This window comes from Nelumbo nucifera, chromosome 7 (assembly GCF_055504915.1).
Source record: "Nelumbo nucifera cultivar China Antique chromosome 7, China Antique-T2T, whole genome shotgun sequence".
NCBI classification, from domain to species: domain Eukaryota; kingdom Viridiplantae; phylum Streptophyta; class Magnoliopsida; order Proteales; family Nelumbonaceae; genus Nelumbo; species Nelumbo nucifera.
The window spans coordinates 23450734-23474243 of record NC_142655.1 but is presented as its reverse complement, the minus strand read 5'-3'; the positions used below and the strand labels follow the sequence as shown (position 1 = coordinate 23474243).

The window sequence follows — 23510 nt, the reverse complement described above, 5'->3', positions numbered from 1 at the left end:
TCAATCAAAACCATCACAGATCGGCCACCCAATCTTCCTTCTACTCACATGGACTGAAGAGGGTTGAGGCCCATGAGAGCGTGTAGAGAGATCTCGGCTCCAACCGGTTCTGGTTCGCCTGATATCAGCTCACAGTCTTTGAGGTGCTCTGGTTCTGTCCCCTCCGGTTCTCCCTCTGTTTGAAGGAGAAATACTCGTTGGACCCGACACTTATGGCTCGGCCCAAACTTATCATCACAGTTGTAATAGAGGCCCTTCTCGCGTCGGGCTTGCATCTCAGCCCACGAGAGGCGCTTGAAAGGCAAAGTGGGCCTGGGCAAAATGGGCTTCTGAGGATCCCCAACTTGTTTTTGGGGTTGCTGTTCGGCCCGCTGGGAGCCCTCACATTCGGATAGGATGGCTTGCTAGTCCTGCGCATGCTATCAATCTTCTCTTCTTGCAAGCGAGTCGTGCCCACCGCCGCCATGACTGTCGCTGGTCGAAGAGCTCTCACTTCCAGGCGGATGTCTTCTCTGAGACCTCCCACAAAACACCCACCAAGGCCTTCTCCGGCCATCCGTGTACTATGGTCACCATTCTTTCAAACTCGAGCTGGTAGTCTGCTACTGTCCCCGTCTGTTTTAATCGAGTGAGGAGTTCGTCATAATCCACGAACGCCGTCGGCCCAAAATGGATGCACAGAGCTTCCGTGAACTCCGCCCAAGCTACCTGAGGATGGGTTTGTCGATACCACTGAAGCCAGAGAATAGCATCTCCTTCAAGGTGAATGGAGGCGATGGCGACACGCTAGTGTGCAGGGGTTTCATGGTACTCGAAGAATCTCTCTGCTCTGAAGATCCAAGGAATGGGATCTCCACCGGAATAGTTGGGAAAATTGATTTTAGTAACCTTTCCAGCGGGGTAACCCCCAGTTCCCTGGCTACTGGAAACAGAGGCGTCGGCCCCTGTTAGCTGACTGGTCTCGCCGGACTGTTGTTGGGAGGCGAGGCTAGAGATGACCACCTTGAGATCCCTGAGTTCGTTCAGTACTTGGTGGAACCCAATCTCAAGTTGGTTGACTCTGTCTTCCATGGTAGAGGATCTTGTCTGCGGCATAGCTGGTCTACAACCTTGCTCTGATATCAACTTGGTGAGATACTGCTCACCTCGGAAGCCCCTTCGAGGGTGGCTTAACCTCTTGAAACAGAAAATGGAGAGGAAGAACAGAAGGGAAGGTAGGAAAAGAGGGATTCAGTGAAAGAGAAAAACAGGGGATATTCATTCATTCCTTCTTTAAAAGAGTATGGCCTTATATATCTGGCCTACAGGTGTAATCATAGAGGGAATATCCTCTGATTGGCAGAATAACTAACTGATAACAAACTCTGGGAAATATCATGGAGGGAATATCTTTTGTCGACAGAATCACCCTCTTTGTGTGTAACTAATTCTGAGGCTCTGTCGCGTGTCCCTGAGGCTCTGTCGCCTGTCCTATCTGCTTCCTTGAGTAATGCTGATGGGTAGTGGCCTGCTCCACTCCCTGTGTTGGGTTTGGGGAAGGTATTTGGGTCCCAACACTTTTGTAGTAGGATACCAAATTGTTGTTTTTGGGTAGCTTTGTTGACAGTTTTGGACCAGGGGTATTTTCGTCATTTTATAAGTCAGATTCTGGTCAGGGGCAGTTGGGTGCATATCTGTTGGGTTGTGGTCTCTTGGGTCTTTTGTAACAAAAATTATCTTTTGGGGGTTCATTTGAAGTTAGTTTTGTTCTTAAAGGAGTTGCTTGTGAAAGGGAAACATTCTAGGGGTTTGTGTAAATATTGTAATTGGCTTCTCCAGCAAGCCATTGGGTCTTATAAAAGAGAATGGGGGGCTGTTTCTGGAGGGGTCTTTTTGGTTCTTTCTCTCTTGTTTGAGCTGTAGCTCAGCCCCAACTAGGGTTTTTAAGTATTGGGAGCTTGGGTTTTGAGTAGGGGTGTCAATTGACCGGTTTTAGATTGGATCTGATCCGATACAAACCTTATCAAATTGGATTTGGATGGTCCATTATAATTATTGAATTGGGCCAATCCAAAATAAATTGGTCCATATTCTTATTGGTCTGAATTGGACCTAAACCAAATTTCCAATCATGAGGCCAAACCCTTGTCCAATTTGAAACCAATTAAAACTGAAGTAGACATAAAATCACTTTTATGAAAGCACAATTATGAAAACACTTTTAGAAAAGCACTTTTATAAAAGTAATTTTATGAAAAGTACTTTTACAAAAGTACTTTTATGAAAGCACTTTTACGAAAGCACTTTAATAAAAGCACTTTTTTCAAGTCACTTTTACAAAAGAACTTTTATGGAAGTACTTTTATAAAAGCACTTTTACGAAAGCACTTGTATAAAAGCACTTTTATGAAAGAACTTTTACAAATGCACTTTTACAAAAGTACTTTTATACAAGCACTTCTATGAGAGTACTTTTATATAAGTACTTTTACAAAAGCATTTTTACAAAAGCACTTTTATGAAGGCACTTCTACAAAAGTACTTTTACAAAAGTGATTTTTCAATGCCAAAAGGGTATTTTTTGTAATTTTCAGATTTTCTTCATTTTAATATATTTTTGTTGTTGTAATGTGTATGTATAGGCTTGCGGCCTACTAAGGGGTTTTTTTGTCTTTTCCTTAGTGTATTAGTTATGAGCTGTCGCCCTAAGTATAAATATTAACTTAGGCGCCACCAACTACACTTCTTGGAATAGATCTCTCTTTTCTCTCTTCTCTCTTCTCCCTTCTCTCTTCTAGATCTGCCGAACTACATGGTATCAGAGCTTTGATCTGGGCGCAACATTTCCAGATCTTGTTCTCTTTCCTTTTCTGGAAAAACTATTTTGATTGAAGACTCCATCGTGTGCTTCTTCTGGGCGCAACTTTTAGACTATTTTTTTTCTCTTCTTCTCTCTTGGTCGCTGTACCAAGAAGAAGGGTGTGGTAGCAGCTGAATGCATTAAAAAAAATTATATCTGGACCCGTGGTGATAACCGAATGCATTAAAAGGTTTTTTTGAGTTTGTGGTGGCAGCCAAATGCATTGAAACTTGTCTTTTCTGAGGTTTTTTCTATGTGCTGTGGGTCGTGGAAGCCAGGTATGTACTGTTACATTCATAAGTAAATTTTGACCATTGTGAAATGTCACAGTTCTGAAGTTGTAGAGACTGGCTGTATCCTTTTTTGCAAACTGAAGTGTTTCAGCTAAGAATTATTGACCTACAGTACTGTCAAGCCTGTGTTTTCGGAGCCTACTTATTGTTCAGAGAAGAAAACCTTCTATATGAGATTGTTTTTTTTTTAAAAACAGCAGTAATATTTTTGGGGAAATGGCTACTGAGGATTCAGCAACCTCTGGCATTACTTCACAGTAAGGAAACCTAAATGGGGGAATGGACAGCATGAATTTTTCTATGTCTATTACCCCCTTTGATGGCCTGAACTATCTAGAATGGCCCAAAGGCATCAAACTTTATGTTACAGCTAGGGTGAAGGTCGGTTATATAAGTGGAAAAATAAAAGAACCAAAGCCTAGTACTGCTGAACATGATCAATGGGATCAAGAGAACAGCACGGTTAGGTCATGGCTGTTAGGCTCCATGTTACCTCATGAACGAAAAAATTTCATATGGGCTGACACATCCTGTGAAATTTGGGAACAAGCCAAGGCAACCTATTCTGAACAGAGGCATTTTGCCAAGATTTATCAACTTCAAGTAGAATCATCTACGTGTAGACAAGGGGACCGTAGCCTATCTACATACTACTCAGTCCTTACATCTGTCTAGAAGGAACTAGACTATTACCAGACCATTGACTGGAGGAATGATGAAGATGCACGGGACTATAAAAAACTTGTCTCCCAACAGCGGGTTTTTGCTTTATTACATGGGCTAAACCTGGCTTATGAGCCTCTCCGGGTGCAGATTTTGGGAAGTAGGGAACTTCCTTCAGTTCAAGAAGTATATGCTCTAGTCCAATCTGAAGAGAGCAGGAAAAATCTCATGAATGTTTCTGATGGGGAGCAACCAATTGCCCTAGCTGCAAGAGGGGGTAACACAGGAATGAAAAAGGGGGAACCAAGGAAAGGTGAAGATAAGGACAAACTGTGGTGTACTCACTGCTAGAAGCCTAGACACACTCGAGAAACTTGTTGGGAGTTAGTGGGTAAGCCCAAGTGGGCAACCATAAATCAAGACACTTCAAAGAAGTCTCCTCAGAAGAAATTTTAGTTCTACAAATCTGGCCACTCAAGACTATCAGCAAAGTAATCAAACTACTGTGTTTTCTTAAGAGCATCCTAGTGGTTCTGATCCCAAGGAAGACATCATCAACTATTTCAGAGATCATTTGGAATTGTATGGTAGAAAACTCGGGCAGTTGGACAGGTTGGTTCCTACCCCTTCTACCTCATTCGCTTCTACATCAGGTAAAGGTGCTTCTGCATTTCATGTGTGTACCTTTGCTCTCGAGTCACCTTGGGTCATTGACTCAGGGGCATCAAACCATATGACCGGTAAGTCAAATCTCTTTCAGAACTACACTCTTCTATCTGGAAGAGATAAAGTGAGACTTGTTGATGGGTCTCTATTCACCATTGCTGGTCAGGGATCTGTATCTCTTCCTGATGACCTTGTCCCAAACTTCCTATCAATTTGTTATCTATAAGTAGTATTACTCGGTCTTTAAACTGTTGTGTAACCTTTTTTCCTCATTCTTGTGTTTTCCAGGATTTAACCTCGGGGAGGACGATTGGTAAAGGACATATGGTTGATGGTCTCTACATCCTAGAGAATAAAGTTGGCCGTATGACATCAACATCTGTGAGTCTTATGAGTCAGTCTACAAACAGTCAATGGTGGTTATGGCATAATCACCATGGTCATTTGTCCTTTGAGTCTTTGAAAGTTATGTTTCCTAAATTGTTCCAAGTCAGTGTCTCTTACTAGTTTGCATTGCAAAACGTGTCAGTTGAGTAAGCATTATAGAACAACTTTTCCATCAAATAATAAAAGATCTACTTTGCCTTTTCATATTGTCTTTTCTGATGTTTGGGGCCCTATTAACATACCTACTGAGGGTGGACACAAGTACTTTATCAGCTTTATTGATGACTATTCAAGATACACGTAGCTATATCCTATGCACTCGAGAGAAGAGGTACCCAAGATTGTACAAGATTTCCATCGCATGGTTTTCACTCAATTTCATGTTGAATTCCAAATTTTCCAATCAAATAATGCAAAGTTATCTGCGTTTTTCTTTTCACATGGATCTCTTCACTGAAGCTCATTTGCCAGAACACCGCAACAGAATGGAGTTGCTGAATGGAAGAACCGCCATCTCCTCGAAGTTGCCCGTAGTATGATGCTTCACATGCATGTTCCAAAACAGTTTTGGGTTGAGGTTGTGATGGTTGCACCTTATGTTATTAATCGTATGCCATCACGCCTTCTGCAATACAAGGCCCCACATCAACTTCTCTTCCCTCAATCCCCTTTATTTTCCATTCCTCTACGTGTGTTTGGGTGTAAATGCTTTATTCATGATCTATCTCCTAACCGGGGTAAATTGAACCCCAAATCTGTTCCGTGTGTTTTCTTGAGTTATCCCTCTTCCCAGATGGGCTACAAATGCTTCAATCCAGCCACTTCTAAGTACTTTGTATCTATAGATGTGCCCTTTTTTGAGTCAGAACCTTTCTTCCAAGCCTCTCCTCAGGGGGAGAATAGTGTGAAGGAGGAGAGGCAAGCTCTAGCTCCTCAAATCCCTCATCTCCCTATTCCTGACTCCTCTCCATTCCATGTCTTCTTGAGACATCGTAAGGGACTGCTAAATTTGAAGCCTATGGAGCAACTTGAGACTATACATCCAGTACCTTCTGACTCCTTGAAGGAAAATCCAGGTACCCTTGTTCCCTTTGATATGACTGAACCTATTGCTATTAATGATCCTACTAATGATCTTGATGTCCCAATTGCTCATAGAAAAGGGGTTCGATCATGTACTACCAAGCATCCTATTGCTCAGTTTTTATCCTATGAAAACATTACTCCTGCATTTCGTGCCTTTTTTACTACCATTGATTCCGTCTCTGTTCCCAAAAGTGTTGCAGAAGCCTTATCTATACCTAAATAGGTAGAGGCAATGAAGGAAGAAATTAGTGCTCTTCACAAAAACAATACCTTGGATTTGGTGAATCTTCCCGAAGGCAAGGAGCCAGTGGGATGCAAGTGGGTATTCACAGTAAATCATAGAGCAGATGGGTCAGTTGAAAGGTATAAAGCCAGGCTAGTTGCAAAAGGGTATACTCAAGTGTATGGGGTTGACTATGCAGAGACTTTTGCCCAAGTTGCTAAAATGAATAATATTCGGATTATACTATCCTTGGTTGTTAACTTTGATTGGGAGCTCCACCAACTGGACGTCAAAAATGCTTTCTTAAATGGGGATCTGGCAGAAGAAGTTTACATGATTCAGCCTCCTGGGTTTGTAGCACAAGGGTGTGAAGGGAAAGTTTGCAAACAAAAAAAATCTTTATATGGTTTGAAACAATCCCTAAAGGCCTAGTTTAGCAAATTTCACTTTGCTTTACAGCAAATTGGGTTCAAGCAGTGCCAATCTGACCATACTCTATTTGTCAAGAGAAACCAGAAGAATGTTGTGGTATTAATTGTCTACGTTGATGACATTGTGATTATGGGGAGTTGGAACTCTAAGATTAAAAAGGTCAAAGAATCCCTTGCTATGCAGTTTGAGGTGAAAGATCTGGGACAACTACGTTATTTCCTTGGCATTGAGGTTGCCTGCTCAAAAAGGGGCATCTTCATTTCCCAAAGGAAGTATGTCCTAGATCTTTTGCAGGGCACAGGAAAGTTAGGAGCAAAACCTGTAGACTCTCCTATTGAAGAAAACCACCGGCTTGGTGATTGTACTAGAGAACCAGTGACAGATATCAGAAAATTTCAGAGGTTGGTAGGAAGACTCCTCTTCCTATCAATGACTCGACCAGATATAGCTTATGCTGTTGGTATCCTCAATCAGTTTATGCATGCACCAACATCCTTCCATCCAGAGGCAGTTGAGAGGGTATTCAAATATCTAAAGAAGTATCTAGGAACTGAGTTACTTTTCAAAAAACATGATCATATGAAAGTGGAAGTCTACACAGATGCAGATTGGGCTGGAGCAGTTGATGATAGGAAATCAACTAGTGGATATTGTACCTTTGTTGGTGGGAACTTGGTCACTTAGAGAAGCAAAAAGCAAAGTGTAGTGGCCAGATCTAGTGCTGAGGCCGAGTATAGGGCCATGGCACATGGAGTTGTTGAAGTACTATGGGTGAAGAATTTGATTGGAGAGTTAGGCCTCTCAGTTGATGGTCCAATGTCTCTCTATTGTGACAACAAGGCAGCCATTAATATTGCAGCCAATCCAGTTCTTCATGATAGGAACAAGCACATCGAAGTCGACAAGCATTTCATAAGGGGGAAACTTGAAAAGGGGGAAGTTTGTACTCCTTACATCAGTTCCAAGGAACAACTAGCTGATGTCCTTACAAAGGGTCTTCACTATTTGCAACATGATGAACTATGTGACAAGTTGGGCTTGATTGACATATATGCTCCAACTTGAGGGGGAGTGTTGTAATGTGTATGTAGAGGCCTGCAGCCTACTAAGGGGTTTTTTCATCTTTGAGCTGTCGCCCTAAGTATAAATATTAACTTAGGCGCCGCCAGCTACACTTCTTGGAATAGATCTCTCTTTTCTCTTTTCTCTTTTCTCTCTTCTCTCCTCTCTTCTCTCTTCTCTCTTCTAGATCTGCTGAACTACATTTTTAATTTTCAGATTTTCTTCATTTTAATATATTTTTGTAATTTTTTATATAATTGTTGACATTTCATTCAGTTTGGACTGGATCCGATCAAATCCATTTACATTTTAATGGATTGGATTGGGTTTGGTTTGTATTGGATTTGGACTGGATTGGGTCCAGTCCATTTGTAAGTGGACTCACATTGGACTGGATTGGGTTGGACCAAATCCAGTCCAATTGACACCTCTAGTTTTGAGGAGCCGACCCATTTTGGCACCTTCCAATCCCTCCATCGCTGCATGTCTGTGCAGGAGGCCAGCTTGCCGCCATTGTTACTGTAGCGGAACTGTTCTAGGAGGAGTTTTACTTCAGGTTTAGGTCTGAAATCCCTAAAAATCCAACTTGTTTTGTTGTTTTCAGCTTAGTATTTCTTGTGCTTATTGCTGTATACTTAGTGTTGCTTGTAATTTGTTTTTCTTTCCACATCACTTTGTTTTGGGCTTATTTCTAACTCTGTACTTTTTCTTTTCTTTGTTTGGGGGAGTTAAGATAGTTTACCTCCCCCCACTTTTCTGTAACTTATTCTTAATTGAATTCAATAAAGATCTCTGTTATTGATAAAAAAAAATATTCAAGGATGACTTGGCTCTATTCAATGAAAGAAAGATCATAGTTGTTATCTGTTTTTCATTTGATTTATGATGAAATAAAAAGTCAACTTTTCATTCCTGTTAAAATTTTGCATTATTCATTAAACCTCTCACTTGTTCATCCTACAGAAAAATGGTGTGGCTGAAGGAAAAAATTGCCACCTACTAGACACTTTCTAATCCTTGCTATACAGATGAATGTTCCAAAAATGTTTTCGAGTGATGTTCTTCTTACATCTTGTTTTTTAATCAATAGACTGATTATTTATGTTCTTCACGGTCTGTCTCTTTTTTCTCGGCCTTATTTCCTCCAAATTCCCCTTCTTTTGATTCTACATGTAGATGTTTACCTCTATTTTGTCCAATGCTTACAATTAGGAATTGATAAACTATATTCTAGAGCTTCAAAATGTGTCTTTTTGGATATTCCAGACTCAAAAGGGATATAATGATAGTCTTAAGTTGAGAAAATTTTTTATTTGCCAAGGTATTACCTTTTCTGAAGCAATGCCTTTATTTATAATTAATGTGGTTTCCTAAGATTAGTCCTTTGGTGCCAATTCTAGTTCTTGTGGAGTCTACCAGACCACTTTTGAGAAGCCATAAAAACTAGTGTATATATGGCATAGGTCTTTGGCTCCTTTGACATCTTCTCCCTAGTCAGTAAATCCAGCATTTTCACCAAGTTCAATATCTTCCCATTTCTCTTAGAAAAGGTAACTGCACTTGTACTGCACATCCCATCTCTAGTTTTTTTATCCCTTGGTCACTTATCTCTTTCTTATGAACAATTCATATACTTGTTATGTTCTTTTCCATTTCTAAAACCAGTCTTTCACCCAGTTCAATACCTTTGCATTGTTCTTAGGAAAGGTAAGCACGCTTGTACTGTGCATCCCATCCCTGGTTTTTTTATCCATTGATCACTTATTTTTCTTATAAACAATTCATATCCCTGTTATCTTCTGTTTCCATTTCTAACTCTGTCTAGGAAGCCTAGTCTTCTTATTGGAGGAAAGCATCTGCTTATGGAATTCAGTTTTTTCTCTATTTTCTTCTTGCTTTGTTTCTAAATATCAAGGCATGATTAAATCTAATATTTTTTTTATCGTTCCCATGTCTAGATTTTCTAGTTGATGCCAATCTTTTTTTGTTCTGTTTTACATTAATGATCAACCTCTTATGTTTACAGGTATTCTCACTATGGGCTGTTAGTGATAGAAAATATGGAGGTTTGGGCTTCTCATCTCAAAGTGTTGGTGAAGTTCTTGCAATCTCTGGTATTTAGGCAATACTCATATTCCAAGTCTTAAAGGATCAAATTCTTTATTTTGTATTACTTCTTTAATAAAAGAAAAAAAAATATTAAAAAGAATGGATTATTACAATATGTAAGTGGTAAAAAATCACCAACAAGGCAAACACTTCATAAAAAAAAACAGAAAAATTATACCGAACTGGCCCTACAATACCTCAAGGAAAAGCCCTGAAAATTATTACAGACACCACCCATATTGTTATTTTATTAAGAGTGTTTAAATATAATGGATTAAATGACACTATTTTCCCTGTGTCTAATAACTACGGTATATAACAGGGCTAAATCAATGGTAAAATAAAAACAAGGAAAGGAAGCAAATGATAAAATGAGATAGATGTACACATAAGGTACATTGACTATGTACAGCAATATCTCTGTTCACATTTGAAGCTTTGATTAATAATTGATAAACTAGAAAGGTAAATGCATATCTATGAATGGGCATGCATTGTTGAACCTTGATAGTCTTGCAAGTTACAACCTAGTTTTTCCCCTTAATTGTTTTTTTGCTTGTCCTTGTTTATTAATAACACGTTTACATTCACAAAATTGTGTTACTGACCACTTTCAACATTATTAGGTTTTGGTCTTCTGCTATTTCAGCTTTTCCTATATCCAAGTATTGAGAAATTTCTCGGGCCAATAATGGTTTCCCGCCTTGCAGCGGTATTCATTTAACACCACGTTTTATCATTTGTCTATTTGTGTTTTATGTACAAAATTTGTACACCATTAAATTTCCAGTACTTTGAATATACAGGTTTTGTCAATTCCATTGTTGTCAAGTTATCCCTTTATAGCTCGGCTATCAGGCTTCACTCTTCAATTAGTGATAAATTGTGCTTCCATATTGAAGAATGTCCTATCTGTAAGTCAAGTTTAACCTGAACTTATATTCCTTAGGTACTGAATGTTCTGTTAATAAGAAGATGCAATTTGTTACAATTTTCATTGAGTTTGCATTAAAATCATTTTGTTTTGGCCAAATGAACTTGTAAAATAGTTTAATGATATAAAAATTTGTATTTTCAAGAGTGTGCTGAAGATAATTCTGCCAAGTTTGTTGGTAACACAATAGCTTTCTCTTGAACTGTAGGTTTTCTTTATAAGTACATAAAGAATATTGTGGTAAGAGTTTGGTGTAGGAGCCAAGGTCAATCTATATAAGGAATGTGACACATTGTTTTAGGAGAACTATAATGAGAAAATCAAAATGATGGGAGCACAAGTAAATCCTGAATGGCTTCAAATTTAACAAAAAAAAAAGGCTTACCACAATATTGTCTTTGCATATAAGCATTGTATCTAATAGTTTTCTATTTATGTTTTGTATTTTACTTGATTGTGCTTTGATTTTTATTGCTAAAATTGTGTATCTTTTCTTGTTTTTTGTTGACAAAACAATGTTCTCGCTATATAAATTTACACATGACAAGTGTGTTGCATGTGCAAAAAATGAATTAAAATGGTAGAGTGCAATACTTACAAGTTATAGATAGGTAATGCATACCATACAGGCTGTCTAGTTTAAAAATAGAATAGAGGTGTCATAGAGGTTAGACACATATGAGCATTTGAGAGGGAGCACCTGGAAGATTGTGGGAAATCAAAGATTGGTTAGACACATTTTTCCTGCTTAAGGTGTACAGTCAAGGACATAAGTCACAAAATTTGGCAATCATCCCCACCCAACCGTCTTCCTAAAACTTCATAGATGAACCATCTCCGACCTTAAAAGAAACATAATTAAAGAAAGCTGATTGAAAGCTCATAATCCCATTCCAAACACACACCCCATATGAGCATTTGACCTCCTTGTGTCCCATCAAAATCCACTACCCTTCTCCAAAGAGCATTCCTTTCAACCTCAAACCTCCAAAGCCATTTACCCAAGAGCTCATTGTTCAAATACCATTTTACTAAATGGTACCTCTTTTCAATGCCCAGCACTTCATCTTTCTTATCCCTACAAACTAAATACCATTTTACTAAATGATACCTCTTTTCAATGCCTTTAATACCCCAAAGAAAATCCCTTTGCATCTTCTCGATTGAATTCTCCACAGAAGATGGAACATTAAGCAAGGATATTATAGTATGTACAGTCCTATTATACAACAGTACACCAAGTCTACAAAAGCCCATAAAATTTCCATAAAAAGATGATTGGCTTGTCATACCATATGGCCTCTTGACATCAGCTGTGGGTAATGATGCATCAGAAGCCAAATCGTGTTTCCAAATAAAAAAAAAAATATTGACTCTAATACCAAGATGTACTCTAAGCACAATAAAGTCAGTGATTGGTCTAATAGGTACAGTGTAGAGAAGAATGTTACGAAGACAAAGTGTTCTATTTTGCATCAACGTGCTATCCTTTTAATGCATATAATAATATCAATTACTAAATAGTCCCTGACACCATGTAATTACATAATGTGATAAAGTTCAAATAACTAAAATACCCCTGAACTATTAATAATATTTATTAATATTAATGTTCATCCTACATAAGAGCATATTTAACATTTTCTCTATCTACTGTCATCTTCCTAAGGGTTTTTGTTTATTCAAATAGGTGGTAACTCTTACTGGATTATTTATTCTTCTGAATAGTGCTGTTGTAAGTTTATTTCTCATATTTTCCTACTCTTTATTGTTTTTGGACTCCCTTTTAATTTTCTTTCTTGCTAAACACTTTTTGACATGACACTGCAATTGTAGCCCCAACATCAAAGAGGAGCTGCAAATGGCATTTCGATGACCTTAATGTCTACTTTCAAAGCAATTGGTCCTGCAGGAGGAGGCTCTCTGTAAGTGTCAATATGTCATATATATAACCTTTTTTCTCACTTTTGTAGGTTGATTACAATTAAAGTAACAAATAAAGTTAGATATGAGTTACAGATTCCATTACCAGGATTTTTTCAGCTCACTGGTTCAAGTAGTAAAACTTTGCCTTTAACTGTTATCAGACGGTTGTGTTTCCTTTCTTTTGAAAACTTAATACTTTTCTTAAGTTATTCTCTTTTTAATGTTTAAAGTACTTGATTCCATTCAGTGGAACTAACAGGCGTCCTGTCAGGTTCTGGCTCTTGACCTTGTTATTTTTCTTTCCAAGAGAAATTATTAACATTCAGAATGGTGGTTTCATTTTATGTACGCCCATAAGGCAGATTTTTGGAATGCTATCTTAACTATAAGTAGGAAGATGGAGGTGAAACCACTTGGTTTGATTCCTCAACCTTCAAACATCCCCTTAACTATCATGTTCATTAGTTTAGTTTCCCTAGGCAGTTTAAAAAAGTTTTAGCCATGAGCCCTATATGAGAACCCTGGAGAACTAAATCTGCACAAGAGAGTTATGGGTTGTCCAAGTGAATCTATCTCCACATTAAAGAGTTTATTTATATTTCTTGTCATTTATATGTAGAAGTTCTTAAATACCCATATTTGGCAAAAAAAAATACATAACAGAATGACAAAACATATTTCAGTAGTAGAAGAGCACAATAATATGGTACACTAACTACATAAATTACAAATTCTCACCCACTGTTTTATTTCCACCTCAAACTGATGTGTTTGTTCTGACATCTGTTTCTCAACTACCCAAATCATAGATTTGGTAAAAAAAGAATGACAAAAATCAATTGTTTAAGGTGAAAGAGTGACAATGCCGAGAATTCAAGATGTGTGCTAATGCCAAGGGCAGCCAACTATTGCAAAAAGTATGAACACTCTGAATGCTAGGCAGAGATATGGGGCAGTGGTGAGTGATTTGGGATGCTATATGTAGAGAATAAAGAATAAGTTCATAGGCAGTTTTGTCTTTTCATTTTTGTTTACTAAATACTAATGAGGATTATTATTGTTGTCTTTGTAAACTATCAGATGATATCAGTAGAATGGAGCATCCAGCCCTAACAATCTATTCTCCCAAACACTAAATCTACTCTTCTCTTCTCTTCTCTTATCCACTCATTCTATCTAATCTCCTTTCCACACTATTAAACAAATCAATATTTTATATTGAGAGCTATTGCACGATCAATAGAAGTCATCAACAGGTAAAGGACTCTATTGACATCATCAATCAGTATAGATATGTCAGTGGGTGTTCTAATGGCATATAACTTAAATGCCTAAGTACCCTAAAATCTGATAGAACAGAATAGAAATGTCATAAAGTATTCTGGTGACCTGAAACTTTAATTTGTAAGAACCCTAGAATCTGAAGAGGTTCTCTTTTACTTAGTTTTTCATGTACTGCTTTCTATTAAAAGGTACTGTTATGATATTTTTCTAGTTTACTTTGAAATACCAGAAAAATAAAAGATTGAAAGATTTGATGTTGTTAACAATGTATAGGAGTAACAATGTCATTGCATTTGGCTGATGATTAGGTGCCTATTAAGAGGCTATTTGAATTTTGAAATACAACTATAAAATGTTAATGATAGAGGGGTATGAGAGACAATAGACTTTCTCACCCCATTTCTTTCTTGTGATTTCATTCACAATAAGCCACCAATTTGTGAGTTATTTGGTATCAGAGTAACTGATATTGAATAGAGAAGTCTGACACAGTCACCAAGGTGTTGCTGACATCACTGGCAGCCATATGGGTGGCATTAGCAGCTGCATAGTCAGCAATCAGCAGATCTTAAGAAACCTAAATAATGATCAACCGTGAATTTAGAGTAATTTTCATACATTTTTTAATGATGCTTTAAAAAGATCTAGTATTCTTTTTTTATTTTAAGGTGGAAAATTAGAGAAAATTACAGTTCTGATCTTTTGGTTGTGAATTAGTGGGGTTGAATCTGTGTATGGATTCTGTAATATTTGACCAGAAGCATATTTCTAGATCTCCTAGAGGTATCCCATAATTTTCTGAGGTCTGAAGAATATTTACAATTTTTTTTTCTTCAGAACTGTTTACCACCCAGCTTTATTATTACCTTTTTGGATGCACTATTTGGTGTCTATCTGCTATATGAATCATTAGGAGTTGCGATTGTGTTAGTATGTGCTGCAAGGGCACTTTAGTCTTTTTACCTTAAGTTGTACTGCCACCCTAATATAAATAGAAGTTTAGGCATCGCCAACCCAGATTTTTGGACCCTCCATCAATTTTCTGTTCTTCTGTTCTTCTCTACCTTTTACCTTGATTTCTTCTTGGATAATATGGTATAAGAACAAGAACCTAGTTGGTTGTAAATGGGTATCTACAGTTAACACAAGGATGATGGATCAATTGAAAGATACAAAGCTCACTTGGTAGATACTTCTACATATGGTATTGACTATTAAAAACCCTTTCTCCTATTTCCAAGATGAACTCCATTCAGGCCATTCATTCTCTAGCATCTCACTTTTCTTTTCCTCTTTACCTGATGGATGTAAAAGTGCCTTCCTCAGTGGTGACTTAACAGTCAAGGTAAAGTTTACAAATTAATTGGTTTGACCACTTTAGGGGAACCATTCAGAAGATTGGTTTTATTTAGTCTCAAGCTGATCAAACTCACTTCATCAAGAAGGTAAATAACTCGGTGATGGTGTTGTTTGTCATGAAGATGATATTGTCTATTGGAAATAGCCCTACTGAAGTTGTTAACTTGAAGGCTTTCTCAGCATTTGAATTTGAAATCAAAGACCTTGGAGAACTCAAGTACTTCCTTGGCATTGAGGTGGTTAGATCTAAGTAATTATTTCACAAAGAAGGTATATGTTAAATTTATCACAAGAGAGAGGAAAGTTAGGGGTCAAAGCTGTTGAGACTCCTATTGATCTCCAGTCAGGTGCTGATGATGGGGAAGTCCTTCCCAAACAAGAGAGTCTTTCAAAGATTTGTAGGGTGGTGGTTGTATCTTTGTCACACATGACCCAATATTGCCTATGATGTGAGTTTGATTAGCATAGTTGTCAAGGCAATGCCTAGGTGACAAGGAGCCCTTGGAGGCTCGCCTCACCTAATCGCCAAGTAGTTTTGTATATCATGTTATAAAATACTTTTATATTCTTAATTTTTTGAGATTATAATTATAAAAAAAACATTTAAACTAAAATATCCATTTTTCTTATATACTAATTCCTTTTTATTATTTTCTTATTTGTCAGGGTTTAATCAACACAAACATTGATAACTTCTGTATTGAACCCTCAAAGACTTCAAACCTGAACCAACAAGTAAAGAACTTAAAATTTTGTCTAATCAACACATTTTCTTCTTTTCCTATAACAAAAATATAGGTTCATCCCTATATTTTTTGAATTTTCTTTCCTTTCTTCTTTTTCTTCTCATGAATATGTTGATTTTCTATACTTAAACATGAAGTTTATACTTTTCTTATGAAAATTATGGATAATTGTTAAGGAAATATGGCTATGGAACCTAGAGAACTACCCTAGGATATATATTTTTTACTTAAAAAATCCATCGCCTAGGCAACTAGGTGATAAGGCGCCCTTGAAAACTATGTTGGTTAGCCAGTTTATGCATCATCGAAGAACAACTCATACATAGGCAATGGATGGGATTATGTGCCATTTGAAGGATAATCCAAGAAAGGGTATCTTCCAATCAGGGTCATCTTAAGGTGGAAGCCTTCATAGATGCTAACCGGGTAGGATCTATTGATGATAGATGGTCTACCGTCTGAATACTGCACATTTTTTGGAGGTAATATTGCCTCATTAAGGTCTAAAAAGTAATTTGTTGTTGCCTACTCTAATGCAAAGGTGGAGTATAGAGCTATGGATCCTGGGATATCCAAGTTGCTTTGGTTTAATAATCTCTCAAGTGAGATTGGAGTTGAGTTTGAGAAGCCTATGAAATTACACTGTGATAATCAGACAACAATTAATGTTTTCCTCAATCCTATGTAGCATTATCACACTAAACATATTGAAGTAGACCACTACTTTATTAGAGAATGCGTTACTAATGGTGAGGTTTATTATTTCTAGTCTGGAGATCAACTAGTTTATTGTCTCACCAAAGGAGTTCCTTAGGTAGGCATGTATGATATCTATAACTAGCTGAGGGGGAGTGTTAACAATGTATAAGGGTAACAAAGTCATTATATTGACAAGGATAATAATGTCATTATGCTAGTGGAGGGAAATCGGGTCTTCGAGTTCCTCACTGGATATGATATTGTCAGACAAAACATTCTAGCAAAAGACAATGCTGGGATGGAGCCAAGGGCCGGTACTGAGATGAAAGATGTGGTATGTGAGTATTGCAAGAAACTTAAGCACACAAAGGATACCTATTGGAAGCTACATCCAAAGCTCATACCTCCTAGATTCAAGAACACCAATAATGATAAGAAGAGTGGGAACTAGGAAGAGTGGCAATGCCAATGTAGCCACCTATTTTGAGGTTGAAAAAGGTTATAGTGATGAGAAATCAATAGGGGAACAACTTGTAGCTCCCATAGCAAAGTATGAGAAGTATGGACAGCTCATCAACCACTTAGAATCTACTACTACAGCTAGTTCCTCTTCAGGGAATGGTTCCTCTTTTGCATATGCCCATTCAAGTATTCATGCTACTGCAAACCATGCTTCTATCTTAGGTAATTATAGGATACCTTGGGTAATTGATTCTGGTGCCTCTGACCATATGGCTAGTGTGTCCCATTTATTTCCTACTTATCAACTTTTATTTGGCCAAGACAAGACCTCTCTTGCTAATGCCTCCCTTACTCCTATCTCTGGCAAGGGAAACATTAGAGCTTCAGATACCCTCACCTTATCCTCAGTTTTTAATGTTCCTACACTAAATACTAAATTGCTTTTAGTTAGTAATTTGACAAAATCCTTGAACTGCAAAGTAACCTTTTTCCCTTCTTACTATGCTTTTCAAGACATGAAATCTCAAAAGGTGATTGGGAGTGGCCATGAAGTGAATGGGATAAACCTGTTGGATATGCTTGGACAAAGTCAAGTATCACTTCAGAGAGCAACTTTTGGTTCTAATGCAAGTCATGCAAGTTGTCAAACCATTGTAGAAACTATTATTCTACAAGTAATAAAAGATCTATAGTTCCTTTTCATATTGTTCACTCTGATGTGCGAGGGTCATAACATTTACCTTGAGTGGGTAGTTATAAATACTTTATCCTGCTTATTGATGACTTGTCTTATTATACCTGGCTTTACCTCATGCGTTCTCATGCTGAAGTACCCAAACTTGTGAAGAAATTTCATGAATTTGTGCTTACCCAATTTGATACCTACATCAAGATATTCCAATCAGATAATGCTAAGGAATATTTTGAGAGGGATCTTGTTTCATATTTTGAGAGGTTTGGGGTTATACATCAGAGTTCTTGTCCGCGTACACTAGAGCAGAATGGGGCGGCAAAGAGAAAGAATCAACATGTTGTTGAAGTAATCGGGAGCATTCTTTTAGCCTCCCATGTTCTAGTGAGATTTTGGGGTGACGCGGCTATGACAGCTACCTACCTTATTATTCACATACCTTCTCGAGTTTTGGGGTTCAAATCTCCCTTTGTTGTCTTGTTCCTTGAAGGTGAAGTTCCCTATTCCTTTGCATGTCTTTGGTTGCATATATTATGTTCATGTTCCTAGCTCTCAGAGACATAAGTTTAAACCCAAGTATCGGAAGTGCATATGTCTCCACACAAAAGGGTTATTGTTGTTTTGATCCCACTAGCGATACTCATTTTGTCTCCATAGATGTTACCTTTACAAAGTCATTTCCTTTTTATGGTCATTCTCATGAGGGGGAGCATTCCATTAAGTTGCTTGTTTCATCACTTCCTCTGCCTTCTCTTGTTGACCTTGGCGTTGAATCCCTACAGTTTCTTCTATCCCATTGGCAGAGTTTTCGTCTCATAGTTCTTTCATTCCTGCTCCTCCTCCACCTACTAGTCCTTCAGCTTTCACTACTCATCCTATTGTTCAAAGGTGGTACCAAAAACAAAGGTTACGACATGAACAGGTTGTTCCCTCATCTGCAATTGAGCCTCAATTACTCCCAACTCCTGAAGAGAGGGCAAGTCCTTCACCGCTTGCTCAAGAACCTCCCTTCCCAAGCTTGGACCTACCTATTGTTGTGACAAAAGGTAAGAAAAAATGTACAACACATTGTATTTCCAAACACCTATCTTACAGCCTATTGTCCCCATCTTATTATTCTTTCTTCGCTTCTATTTCTTCTCAACTACCCAAGTCAGTTACAAAGGCCTTGTCTAAGCCAGAATGGAGGGAGGCTATGAAAACTTAAATAGAAGCACTTCGCAAAAATAATACCTAGGATATTGTGGATTTCCTTCATGAAAAGTAACCAATGGAATGTAAGTGGGTGTTCACCATCAAGTATCATGCTAATGGCACCACTGATAGATATAAGGCTTGGCTAGTAGCCAAGGGGTATACTCAAGTATATGGAGTTGATTATTTGGATACCTTCTCACCAGTTGCAAAAATGACCTTAGTAAGAGCTTTGTTGTCCTTGGCAATGAGTTATGGCTGGCCATTACATCAGTTTGATTGAAGAGGTTTATATATCCCTTTCCCCAGGTATGTATTATAAGTAAATGCAAGGCAAGGTATGCAAGTTGAAGAAATCCCTTTATGGCCTCAATTAATCCCCACAATCTTGGTTTGACAGATTCAGAGCTGCACTTGTTGAGTTTGGCTATATGTAGACACAGTTTGATGATACTTTGTTTGTTAAGAGAAGTACTCAGGTTACCTTCCTTATTGTTTATGTTGTTGATATTGTGGTTATAGGGAGTGATACAGAGGAAGTTCAGGCACTCAAAACTTTCCTTAACTTAGAATTTGAAATTAGGATTTAGGGGAGTTAAGATATTTCCTAGGAAGTGAAGTTGCTAGGTCTAAAGATGGCATCTTCATTTCCCAACGGAATTATGTGTTAGATGTTCTCATGAAGATTGGGAAACTTGATGCAAAACATCCTTATACACCTATTAGTGCCAACCATAAACTCTCAGCTAGTGATGGTGACCTCTTGGTAGACAAGGGAGTGTTCCAAAGACTTTTGGGGGAGTTACTATACCTTCGCATGATACAGCCAAATATCTCATATGTTGTCAGTTTGATTAGTCAGTTTGTGCGTTGCCTTAGAAAACACATATGGTTTCTGCAAAACGGGTTTCTGTGTTACTTGAAGGGAATTCTGGGAAAGGGTATTCTCTTTCTAGGCATGGACACATGAAGTTAAAAGCTTATACAGATATCGACTAGGCTGGTAGTATTGATGGTTGGAGATCTGCATCAAGTTACTATGCCTTGGTTGCAGGGAACATTGTCCCTCGAAAAGTAAGAAATAGTTAGTAGTAGCCAGATCTTGAACTGAGGCAAAGTGCAGGGCAATGGCACATGGAGTTTCAGAGTTATTATGACTCAGGTCACTTCTAGAGGAGATGCATATTGCACATGATAAGTCCTTAATGTTTATTGTGATAACCAGGTTGCGGTTAACATAGCTCACAATCTAGTTCAGCATGATAGGACAAAGCATATTAAAATAGACCAGCATTTTATAAGAGAAAGGGTGGCTTCCGGAGAAGTTTGCCTTCCCCTCATTGCCTCAGAGCAACAATTAGCATATGTTCCGACGAAGAGTGTCCCTAAGGAAAAGTTACAACACTGTGTAAGCAAGTTGGGCATGATTGATATCTATGCTCAGCTTGAGGGGGAGTGTAGAAATGAAGGGTTGAATGGACCTTAGTTTCTTTCATTTCTTTAGTTATGTTTATGTTTTATGTTTATAAGTAGCGGACCTTAGTTGTGGGCCTGTTTTCTTTTTTTGTTGTTGTCTTTAGTGTTGGCCACCCTACTACGAGTATGATGTAATTGTGCTCATATTACAATTAAGAGAATAAAAGATAACATTGGGGGACTGGAGGGGATCGAACTACTCTCTTCTTTCTCTCTTTTCTTCCTCCATTACTTTTTTCTCTTCCATCTTCTTCTTCTCTTCTATTTTCTTCCTTTATTTCAGATTTCAGGTGGGATCTACAACTACAAGTATAAAAGTTAATGAGAGAGGGGCATGAAAGACATGCCACATTAATAACAACAATGATTGCCAGATGACATCAGCCACTGATTTGTGGTTCTTTGATCAACTGTGTTCTTCATAATGGTTGGAATCATTTTTTAGTACTGTTTTTTTATTAGATCTAATCGGGTTTCAACATGTGGCTTGCGGATATTAGATCTAGTTTCTCTTTAGCCTACTTTATTTGATTCACAATACTGCTTAGGACCTAGAAAGGGATTTTGCATTCCCCTTTTATTGGGTTGTATTGATTATTGCATTTATCCTTTAGAATGAAAATGGGTAAGAAGGAGGAGTTATCATTTTCAGTCCAGCACGGAAATTTCAGGCTTGGGCCAAGGTTTTGTGTTCAGGCCCAACCTATGCCCAGGCCCACAATTTTCCAAGCCGGGCCTAGGCTCAATACTTTAGGCCCAGCCTGTAATACATATTGTATAGATTATTTTATATTTATATATTTAGCATTTTATGTATAAAAGACAGGCCCAGAATCAGGCCTGGGCTTGTGTTTCATGCTTGAAACCTAGGCTAGGGCAGAGCTAGGCCCAAGCTATAGCCCTTATCACAGGTGCAAAGCCTAGCCTAGGCCCAGCCCGACCCATAATCACCCCTAGAAAGAAAGCATATCGAGCTAACGACATTGTTGCTTGTTTCCAGCTTACCTAAGATACATTTTCTACCTAGTCAAACTAGAAATTTTGTAGAAGAATTGAAATTGGACTAGGCTACCTGGTAAAAAATCCTACTTGCATTAGGAATCTAATATAATGCCTCCTGGTGACTGAGGTAAGCATGAGAAGAGTCTTTTTGCATTGTAACTAGGAATTCAACTTAGGTCAAGTTGGGTTGGGGCTTTGTGTTCAATGGGATCAAATGGCCAAACCCTAACCCTAGCCAAATGTATCCCGACTTGTAGCCCTAACTAGAATTCTCAAGAAAGCTTTGTAGGGATTGTCTTGAAGTGTTCTAATCAAGCGAGAACTTTCATTACACCTAGGTAAACATTTTTTAGTGTTTTGCTTTAAAAGAACATTAAAGATTACTTATTATTATATTGATATTTATTTTTGGAAATAATTTTTGGAGTCCCAGCAGTTATAAAACTCTTGGAAAAATCCCATGTGGTGGTGATTAGTTCAGATAGTGAGTGTACAATGGTATCCCAATCAGATTCTAACACTATACTACTATGGGGTGGAAGGACATAATTGTCATGATATTTTACATGACGGGTCTTGGTTGATAATTTCCAAGTTCTTAAAGCTATAACTTGTAAATGTAAATCAGTCCTCTAATATCAAGATTAAATTTAGTGATTAGCAGAATAGAACAGATCTGAATAACTGTATAAGAGAGGAAGATGGCGAAGAGAGGAGGTAAGAGAAGAAGAAGTCAAATTAATCACCCTTCTCCTCTAACCCTATTTTTTATTAATCTCTAAAAAATTGATGATGACAAGTATACCCTTAAGTGGGCGGCCAGCTTGGCAGTTACATAAAGAAAGTAAAATAAGAACAAATAACAGGCCCATTAAGTGAGGCCCATCAACATAAAATAAAGGATATCACATGAGAGGTTGTTAGGGCCCATTCGGCCCAGTCTCTTTACACTCCCCCTCACGCTGAGCATAGATGTCAATCATGCCCAGCTTGCTTATATAGTGTGTCAATTTGCCCTTGGGAACTCCCTTGGTCAAGATATCAGCCAGTTGCTCTTCTGATGTGATAAATGGTAAACAAACTTCTCCTGAAGAGACTCTTTCCCTTATGAAATGCCTATCAACCTCAATGTGCTTAGTTCTGTCATGTTGAACAGGATTATGTGCAATGTTGATAGCAGCTTGGCTATCACAATAGAGCATCATTGGTTTTTCGTAGTCCACCCCCAACTCCTCTAGAAGGGATCTTAACCATAGTAATTCTAACACACCATGAGCCATTGCCCTGTATTCTGCTTCAGCTAAAGATCTAGCAACTACTGATTGTTTCTTACTTCTCCAAGACACAATATTCCCAGCAACTAGAGCACAACAACCAGAGGTGGGCCTTCTATCATCAATACATCCTACCCAATCTACATCAGTAAAGGCTTCCAGCTTCATGTGACCATGCTTAGGAAATAGAATACCTTTCCTGGAGTACTTTTCAAGTAGCACAGAACCCTTTCTGCAGCAGCTAGATGAGTATCTCTGGGAGAATGCATAAACTGACTGAGAACACTTACTGCATAGGAAATATCTGGCCGAGTCATGCAAAGGTATAACAACTTCCCAAGCAGTCTCTGAAACACTCCTTTATCAGACAAAGGTGCACCATCTGTGGCAAAAAGCTTATGATTAGGATCAATGGGAGTGGAGATGGGTTTAGCTCCAAGTTTACCAGTTTCAGCAAGAAGATCAAGGACATATTTGCACTGAGATATGAATATACCATCCTTAGATCGAGTAACTTCAATGCCCAAGAAATACCGAAGATCTCCCAAATCTTTGATGTCAAATTCAGAGTTGAGAAATGCTTTTAGTTTATTGGCCTCTTCAATGTCATTACCCGTGACTACAATATCATCAACATAAACAATCAAGAAGGTCACCAGAGAGTCATTTCTCTTCAAGAACAGTGTATGATCAAATTGTGTTT

The 23510-nt window shown here is 38.0% G+C and overlaps 1 protein-coding gene across 5 annotated transcripts in view; it reads left to right on the top strand.

Annotated features, from left to right (window-relative positions):
- The window catches only part of LOC104593522 (putative peptide/nitrate transporter At3g43790), a 119888-nt gene that overhangs the window by 76040 nt on the left and 20338 nt on the right, over positions 1-23510 (top strand). For 4 of the 5 annotated variants that reach the window (XM_010253410.3, XM_010253411.3, XM_088891729.1 and 1 more), the window contains 5 exons: positions 9678-9765; positions 10387-10472; positions 10567-10674; positions 12385-12429; positions 12531-12619. In XM_010253410.3, the coding sequence (XP_010251712.1) occupies positions 9678-9765; positions 10387-10472; positions 10567-10674; positions 12385-12429; positions 12531-12619 (416 nt within the window). The remainder of the gene's footprint in view (positions 1-9677; positions 9766-10386; positions 10473-10566; positions 10675-12384; positions 12430-12530; positions 12620-23510) is intronic. The other variant, XM_019197070.2, reaches the window with a different exon arrangement.